Source organism: Anopheles stephensi, chromosome X, assembly GCF_013141755.1.
Source record: "Anopheles stephensi strain Indian chromosome X, UCI_ANSTEP_V1.0, whole genome shotgun sequence".
NCBI lineage: Eukaryota > Metazoa > Arthropoda > Insecta > Diptera > Culicidae > Anopheles > Anopheles stephensi.
Genome location: NC_050201.1, coordinates 14,177,567 through 14,186,641, shown reverse-complemented (window position 1 = coordinate 14,186,641; position 9,075 = coordinate 14,177,567). Strand labels below are relative to the sequence as shown.

At 45.1% G+C, this 9,075-nt stretch overlaps 1 protein-coding gene across 12 annotated transcripts; it reads right to left on the bottom strand.

Annotated features, from left to right (window-relative positions):
- Window positions 1-218: 218 nt before the first annotated feature.
- On the bottom strand, window positions 219-8,546 carry LOC118509547 (nuclear hormone receptor FTZ-F1). 12 transcript variants are annotated; one of them, XM_036050366.1, is made up of 5 exons: window positions 8,060-8,545; window positions 3,825-5,434; window positions 3,110-3,130; window positions 2,618-2,730; window positions 219-2,026 (listed from the first exon to the last, which is right to left on the bottom strand). In XM_036050366.1, exons 1-5 carry the CDS (start codon window positions 8,074-8,076, stop codon window positions 1,751-1,753), a joined length of 2,037 nt encoding a protein of 678 aa, XP_035906259.1. In that variant the 5' UTR covers window positions 8,077-8,545; the 3' UTR covers window positions 219-1,750. The 12 variants fall into 12 exon arrangements, with proteins under 12 accessions (XP_035906259.1, XP_035906203.1, XP_035906194.1 ...); XM_036050310.1 differs by having other exon boundaries at window positions 3,825-5,543; window positions 8,060-8,544; XM_036050301.1 differs by having other exon boundaries at window positions 3,825-5,546; window positions 8,060-8,543.
- Window positions 8,547-9,075: the final 529 nt, after the last annotated feature.

The window sequence follows — 9,075 nt, the reverse complement described above, 5'->3', positions numbered from 1 at the left end:
GACTTTCTGGCGGGAGAGATCTCTAGAACCACCTGTCTCTGGCCATGGTTCTCCCTACGTGGACGACCCAGAACTTTGACGCACAAATCATACTTCTGGACTTTTTGGTAGACGAGAGCTCTAGAACCACCTGTTTCCGGCAATGACTTCTCTCCCTACGCGTACGACACTGGACTTGACGTACAAAACATTCGCCAAACACTAATATACAGGGCAGGTGTTTTCTTTTCTTCTCTATTTGTTTGAAATCATTTAATGATACGGCATTCAATTTTACAGTACATGTACAATTTTTGGAATTTTCTGCTGGTTTGCTTTGTTTTCTTTCTTTTTTTTTTGTTGTTGTTTGTTGTCGCTACTCCTAGTTTGTTGTTTGCTGAGTTACATATTGCAGGTTTTTTTCTATGTTTGTTCGTGTGTGTGTGTGTGTGTGTGTGTGAGTGTTCCTTTTGTTTGTTGATGTTTTGCTTTCACTAGGATCCCAGCCAGGATTCTATAGCATCTTCTCGACAGTGAGTCAGACTACAGGAGGCATTTAATTATTAGTTTCTTTTTTTTTTTTTGCTTGTATTCTGTGTTTCAGTATATGTGTATTTTCTTCCGTTTTTTTTTTAAATAAGCCAATCTATCACGTAACGTAATATAGTGTGTGTGTTTTTGTGTATGAGTGTGTGTGTTTTTATTCATCTTCCTTTTTCCGTATGTGTGGTAAAGCTAGAGGAATGTACTGTTTTGACGTAAAGTGCTCATATACGAACTTTCAACTACCGCCTCCGCCATAATTACTTTCTCGCATTTACTTAGACGGATAAATTGAAACGAAACAAACAATAATAGTTCAATACTTTCCATCCTCTTTTTTCATAATTCAGCAAACGCAAAAACCGCAAAAATCCATACGATATTACTCTCACAAGCAGTTCCTCAATGGGATAGCACCCACACACACACACACATACATACACACCCACATCTACGATGGTTCTGGTTAGTCTGTTTGTCTCTTGGGCTGCACTAGTAGCGCTTTAGCAGCGTTTCGTTCGCTCGCTGACTTTGACTGATTTTCTCTAGTGTTCGAACATTAGCTCAGACTCAGATTTTCTATGGCAATTGTAGTTTGCGCGCGCGTGTGTGTGTGTGTGTGTGTGTTTGCTCCTACACTTTTACTGATTAGTTTCGCCAATTTGCACCGTACATATAGTTTTTGTTGCTTTTTTTACTTTTCCAATTACTCTGAATAATCCTACATAATGTTTTCTTTGCAATTACTTCTGGCATAAGTGTACTTATTTTTTGTTGGGTACGCGTGTTGAGTGCTTCCTTATGTTGTGTGTGTGTGTGTTTTTCTCTTCAGCTTTGGTTTTCTCATTTTTTGTATGTGTGTGTATTTTGTTTGAGTTAGCTGCTTGTTTTTGTTTTCTTCTGTTAATCTTTCGTTTGTTTCATTTGCTTTATCTAGCACTGATTTTTCTCTAACTTTTTTTTTTCAACTCTTTTCCATTAGCTTAGTGTTTGTGTGAGTGTGTTTTTTTGCCAGCTTTCCATTTGCTTTGCGCATGGGAGAGGATAGAGGGGCCATTTTGTTTTGTTTGTTATTTGTTCTTTTGCATTCCTCTACTAAATCTTTGACGTGACTTTTGCTTTGTCTTTGCTTTAGTTTTGTTTTGTTTGTTTGTTTTTTTTCTCTAGTTAATTTATAAATTAAATAAGGGAATTGATTTAAGTTTTTTTTTGTTTTGCTTACTTTGCTTTAGTTGAGAACGTGCTGCTGATAGTTGTGCTCCAGCGGACCGTCGCCGGATACGAACGCACTATCGTAGCCCAGGTTCTCGTCGGACGAATCGTCCTTCAGGTGCTCTAGTATAACATTGTCACTACTACTGCTTCGACCCTTCATCGACTCGTCCTTCCATTTGTCCATCGAGCGTCGCCGTGCGTTCATGAAAAAGTTGCCGACCGTTGTGGGCTCCAGTCCCAGCTGACGAGCGATAGTAACTTGCATCTCCTTTGAAGGCCGCTTAGTTTCCTGCAATGGCGAAAATCAAGCCGCTGATCATACCAACCCCTATCCAGAGACACGCCGCCACATGTTGGCTCGGTCCGGTTTCGAGTTTGAAAAAAGAAAAAATGGAAATGATAGCAAAATCAACAAAAAAAAAAACATAAAACGAAAGAAAAGGAACACACCCAATCAAGTAGAAAATCGGAGGCGGAAGAAAATAAAAGTAAAAAATGGAGGACCAAACAACGCTGACATAAACTCATTTTCTTTCGTATCTCGAAATCTCGAAAGAGCGGAAAATGAAATGAAATGGCGTACGAGGTGATCAAAGTGATCTATTCGGTGTCCAAAACGAAAGGATAAAGAAGGTTGCAGGCGGACAGCTACTTCCCATGACGACACACAGCCATTTCGGGACATTGATGGAAGCGCCTGAAGGTATGCAATGTGTTACATTCTTCCAGCTTCTTCCACGGCACAATGTCCCGGATTTCGGGATATCATCTCAGGAAGCGCTACTTAACCGAAGAATTTTAAAAATAAAAAAAAAACAAAACCAAAAAGTCACACAGATTCACACACCAATCTACAACACCGAGAGGGAATATCGCATACTTTGAAAATTGCCTGAAGGGTCCTTCTCTGCAGATCTGTAAAGACTAGTCGAGGTTTTTTCGTGTGTCCCATCATGACGTGGTTTTCGGGTTCTTCTGGCTTCTTAGAGTTAACTGTTAGTTGGTGGATTAGTTTGAAGAGGAAGAAAGAGAGAAAAGAAAAACACACACACACACAACCCCAAACAATCCAACCAATGTTGCGTTGTCAACCCGGAGTAGTAGTAGTAGTGGTAGTAGTAGTAGCAGTAGTAGTAGCAGGTAGTAGATGTTGATGTTGTTGCACGTGGCGTTAGCGTAGAAAATAGATACGAGTGAAGAAGAGATGGTTAATAGATCATTGTTAGAATCTGCAGGATGTTGCGTAAACGAACGGAACATGGAAGGGAATCGTGGGAAACAAACATACTAAAAAGGGCCTAGTGCATTAGAGGATAGTATACATCGATGGAAGAAAGAGGAAAACGAAAGGGTACAAGAAAAGGACAATAACCTGGTTTCGCCGATTGAGTTGCTTGAAATGAGAAGAGAAGAAAATGCACACACATTACCCATTTTATCCGGTTAAGAAGGGTTAGGTTTATACAACAACGAAAAACCAACAACAACAACAATAGCAAAAGAAGAAGTGGAAAATTAAAGAAAAACTGACACATGATCTAACAACAAAATCTAGCAAACCTTCAGCAAGCGAAACAATTGTGGTTGAAAGCAACAAAAAAAGAACTTAAAAATAGCTTGCACGAAGAACGCGAAGGAGCAACCGGAAAAGTCTGTACCTTTTCCAGAGCAAACGGAGGCAACAACAACAGCCAAAATAACAACAGTACATGAACATGGTGGAAGGAAAAACGAGTAAAAAAAAAAGAAAATAATAATCATAAAAAAAAACATAAACTTGTTTATCACATTGTGGAGCTTTGGTTTACTGAGATGTGGCTTACACGGTAATACTAATAAATAATAAAAGTAAAGCTAAACATTCAATATCACATACACTAGTGCACACGTGTAGTAGTAGTCAAGACATAAATAAGAGTGGTGTGTGCAAAATACCGAAAGCCTAAAGTGAAATGCCTGTGTAGTAGTGTGTCTGTGTGTCTGTGGATTAGTTTAAGATCCACGCGCATGCACACATACACCACACGTACAGTACACACACACAACACACACTCAAACAACGGCACACGGTGTGAGCCAAGTGGTACCTGCGAGCCTGAGTGCGGACATTCGCTGATATTCCGGTTCCTGTATCCATTTGTACATCCGGCGGAACGTTTCGCGGCCCGACTTCAGCTTCGACCACGGTTTCGGGTTCCGGAGCAGATCGGACAGGGTGCCCTGCGACCGGCACAGTACCCGCTGCGCGAAGATCGCCTGCGGGATGCTGTAGCGCTTCAGCTCGGAGCTGATCCGGTGCGCCAGTTCCTTCGTGTTGATCTCCTCGATGTCACCGTTTATGCAGCCGACGTCCCCGAGCGACACGCACGACCCGCTCTTCCCGCCGAGACTGCCGCTACCGCCCCCATTGGTCAGTTGTTGATTGCACGATTCCTCCAGCTTTTTCTCCTCCAGCTTTACGTGGTCCAGCTCCGACTCCTCGTACACGTCGTCGATAACAATCTCTTTACACAGGTTAAGGTCGCTTATGTTGGTTTTTGAACTGAAAGACTTGTTAAGAAACACCGACTGATGGTGCTCCTTGCCTGTCAGGATGCCTCCCATACCGTTGCCGGCACCGCTACCACCTCCACTACCGCCTCCTCCGCCTCCTCCACCACCACTACTATCACCTCCGCCCGGGCCGGACCCGTTGGTGCCGTGTTGTAGCACGTCCGAACCGTTCGGATGATCCAGGTATTGCACTGTGCCGCTAAACTGTTCCCCATCGTCCTTCGGGTGCCGCACCACCAGCTCCGCACCCTTCCCCGACCCAAGGAACCGATCGTCGACCGAACCGAGACCGGCCGGTAGCGGTGAGGCACGTACCAATATACACGGGTCTCCTCCACCACCATTATTGCTGCCAGCCCCCCCACCACCACCACCACCACCACCACCCTTCCCAACATCGTCCGGGATCGTGTCCTTCTCACTAGCTGCCACCATATGATCCTTCAGCGCATCCTTCAACCCGTGCGTCTTGCTTTCCTGCAGCACGTCCTGCGGATGGTGATGGTGATGGTGGTGATGATGCTGCTGCTGCTGCTGCTGCTGCTGCTGCTGGTGATGATGGTGATGCGAATGCACATCACTCCCGTCCGGCGACAGTTCCTGCACCGCGTTCAGGTGCACCGGCGAATGGATGACGCCCAGCTTTTCCAGGTTGTAGCAGGAGTTGATCTCGATGTTTACCCCGACCGCACCACTGTTAATGCCCGGGAAGGCCTCGCAGATGTTGCCACCGATCGAGTACGCGAACTTGTCCGACATGGTCGAGATCGGGGGCAGCGGCTGCAGGGGCGTCAGGGTCGCGTAGGAGGTGTTCGTGTTGAGGCTGACCGGCGAGTCCCGGTCGTGCATCGGCGAGAGCGTCTGAAAGTCGGACGACATCATCGAGTCGACCGAGCCCGGGTTCTGGCTGCCCAGGCACATGTTGATCTGCTGCATGCTCTCCTGCGGATGGATGATCACCGATAGGGCGTCCTGTTTGTGCTGCTGCACGAGAATCACCTCGATCTCGCCGAGCGACGACTGATCCTGATGGTGCGGGCTGTGCAGGTGCGGGTCATCCTTTTGCGTTAGATGCTTGCTGATTGCCTGTGTGTGTTGCTGCTGCTGCTGTTTCGACTTGGAGTTCTGGGGAAAAAAGTTTCCACTACTGATAACACAAGGACGATCGTTATTGCATTGCTCCATCGTGTACTGTTCAACGTTCTGAGACGGAAGTTGTGTTGGAGGGGGGTCAATGAGTCGATTTCATGTTTCTGCTACAAAAGGAAGATTCCACCATGATATTTGAGGGGTTTTGAATAGTTTATGGGGGTTTTGATTGGTGAATTGAGGAGGATCGGGCCGGATGGGGATGGATGGGTACGAGAGCGACGCAAAACAACAAGAACATCCCCGGGAAGCGGAAGAAAGCAGCAAGAACCACACACGCACACACATACGCAAGAAGAGCAGAGAGAAAGAAAGAGAGAGAGAGAGAGAGAGAGAGAAAATATTAACAAAACTGTCACACATGGGAACATCTTTTCAAACACGGGATATTAGTCTTAATTGTTGTTGTTTTGCAAAATAAAAGAGGACATCGCACACACACACACACACACACACAAATACACACGTTTCTGTATGACATACAAAAATAGCTCATCCTGATGCGATATAAAAACACTCCCCCATCCTGCTGTTCTGCCTCTCTGTTGCGAGGATTTTCTTACTTTCAACTGACTTAGAACGGACTACCGACCGACCGCCGCTACCCCCATCACGTAGCTCTTCCTCCTCCACCCACCCATTTTCCCACCAAATCCCGCAAAAGCCTCAAGAGTTTTTCACGTCAGTTATTTTACTACTTTCACACGCAAGCACACACAGAAACTCACGTACGCATGATTTCCCTTCCCGCACATTCCCCAGCCCAGCCCTCTCACCCTCTCTCGCTCTCTCTCTTCTAAAACCGCCATCATTCATTCTCTCCCCCCCCCTCCCCCCCTCTTGCTCCACCCCCAGAAACCTGCCTCTTCGTCTCCTTCTAGGGCCCTATTTAGTAAGCTCCATGACACTTCTTTTTCTTCTGTACTCTTTACACCGAAGCCACACCGGAAAGGCGGCCAGAGGGAGACAAAAAACAAAACGGCGCGGAAAAGCCCTCACCAACCCCTCGCCGAAGTAGTGCGTATCCTCCTATCCCCTTTCCCTCTCTACCCCCCCCCCCCCCACCCGTTTGTTGGACCCGTCTATAAAACAAAAAAAAAGAAAGAAACGGACGATGTTCATTAAAATAAAATAGGAGGCTCTCCCCGCTTTATATAATCCTTCCCGGTGCCATTGTTGTTTTTCTTTTTCTATTCCTGTGTGTGTGTTTTTTTAAATAATTAAACTACCTCCACCTTTTCACGGCCCATTCTCGAGCGGGTGAGAAAAACATTCGCCATATCCCTCATAGATAGCTGGGTTGGTTGTTCTATTTTTTGATTTTAAACTATTCTTTCCTATACTTCTATAACACCCATTTTTCCACACCGTTATTGTCCGTTTGAATTGTGAAAAATTGACACCGAAGCAGAATTATGGCGGTTGGGACAGGTGGTGGTGGTGGAAAAACTTTGTTGATCGGAACTTATTTTCGGCAGCAACACACACATACACACACATACACTCACACGCGCGCACACACGGGACCCCCGAAAGAAGGTTGGAAAATCTGCATTTAGTGGGGTTTTTGCTGGTTTTGCTCTTGCTGCCTTTTGACTGCTTTGCTTTTGCAGCCTGCAAGTATGCAATCTGGCCAACTGCTGCAGGGCACCAGGCACAAATCCTTCCCTTACACCGTCCGAAGGATGAGGCAGCGTACAACACAAAAAAAAGGAAAAATTAAATACAAAACGCACATACACACACACACACACACAGATGGACGTAACGGGGCACACATACACACAGCCACCCAACAGCGAAGGCGAAGTGTGGAAAATGGCTCGGGCGGCCCTGTACATTCCCGTTCGCACCTAGGACCAATAAGGGGTTTTTTTTATATTATTAAACCGTACCGTTTTCCCTACGTTCCCTATCCCTTAGGCTAGGCGCGGAAAAACCAACCTTATACACGATGGGAAAAACACGGGTGCCGATGTGCACGTGTGAGCAAGCGAGAAAGAGAGATAGAGAGAGAAAGGACTTGACCGAGGTAGAGCAAGCGGGACAGGGCGAGAGTGAGCGAGCAACGAAAGGAGGAGGAACCGAGAAAAAAAAACCCCTCCAGCGGTACCATTTCCGGATCATACATTCCTCGCACACACATACACGCACGGAAACAAGTGCACAGAGCGATGGTGGTGACAATACACGGTGTACGTGTGCAGCAGTGTGGGAAGCAACTTTTTCACGTACCCAATACGGACACTAACAACAACAAAAACAACTAAAAGCAACGCCAAACAGTTCGTGCACTGCCTAATTTTTCTCGTCCAACAATCCTTCGCAATCAACACACTGCCACACACACATATACATACACACTGCCAAACACACCCCCGCAAGGAGCTTTTACTACCCTTCGCGCTGTGCTCTGTACACATTCACACGCACGCACGCACACGCACGCAAACACACACACACTGGGATGCATTAAAATTGCTGCGGGATGGTTGTGAGGTTGCGTTTTTCTTTTCGTTTGACTATGGCCTGCCTGCCTGCCAGCCTGACGATGATGATGATGATGATGATGATGATGGTGATGGTGGGTCGTGTTGTTGCGCTTAATCTCAACCTGTACCTGAAGTCATGTTCCATCGAGAAGGTGCGTACTGGGAACCAGCCGGACAGACAGTATTTTAGTCACAACACTTGTTTTATCAATGCGCGAATGTTTGCAAATAGAGATATACACACGCTCACGCGGCGGAGGGCTTGCGAGCGTGAAAATTGTGAACCACCGTACGAATCTGCCCCCTCCGTTGTGTGCGTGTACTGTGTTTTTCTTGACGGGCATACAAAGCAAGAGCGAGAGAGTGAACGAAATCGAGCGAGAGCTGTCGAAATACGGAGCGGTCAGAATTGCACAAGGTGTATAGGAGCTGTCCGGGCTGTCAAATCTGGTACGACAATTCACGTTTTATTTATTTTTTATGTTTTTCTTGGTGGTTTTTTGCAGGGATAAATTTTTTGAAAAAAATCATTTGTTTTACGATATGAAAAGTGTGAGTTTTCTCATTTTTCCTAATTTTTATACTGACACGTATTGAATAAAAACATATATATGAATCTTGATTATGTCAAGCGAAGGGTTCTGCACACTAGATCAAATTATGGTAGAAAGGTAAAAAATATGGCTTCAAATTATTTTTGAACAATATACCAACCTAAGTCGGCTAAAGTCTGAACAGATGCCCCCCCCCCCATTTACTTTTCACACGGTATTCACTTTTCGCTACTGAGTTACCTTAAATCTAGGTAAAAGTTAAGCAAAAGTGTTTAAAAAATTTGTAATAATAATATAAAATAATTATAAATAATAAATAAATAAATAATAATAGTAAAAATTATGAACAACATACACTTTTGCGTAACTTACTTGTAAAAATAAGTGCCCGCGTGTGGGGGGGGGGGGGGCATCTATTCAGACTTTAGCCTAGACTTTAGCCGTCTTTTTTTAGTACGCTCCATACGACGATTCTGTCCCACTTGGCCTTAAAAATTACCCTACAAAACCCCTGCAAACTCTTCAGCAAAAAAACCCATTTCGACAAAACACTACAAATGTTTACAGCGGAAGGTAATTTATCTGAAACC

Coding starts and splice junctions, on each gene's coding strand:
- LOC118509547 (XM_036050310.1), bottom strand. CDS start 5,475: ATGGAGCAATGCAATAACGATCGTCCTTGTGTTATCAGTAGTGGAAAC. Junction 3,131..3,824: donor GTCCGCACTCAGGCTCGCAG/GTACCACTTGGC, acceptor TCTCATTTCAAG/CAACTCAATCGGCGAAACCA. Junction 2,731..3,109: donor AACTCAATCGGCGAAACCAG/GTTATTGTCCTT, acceptor ACCAACTAACAG/TTAACTCTAAGAAGCCAGAA.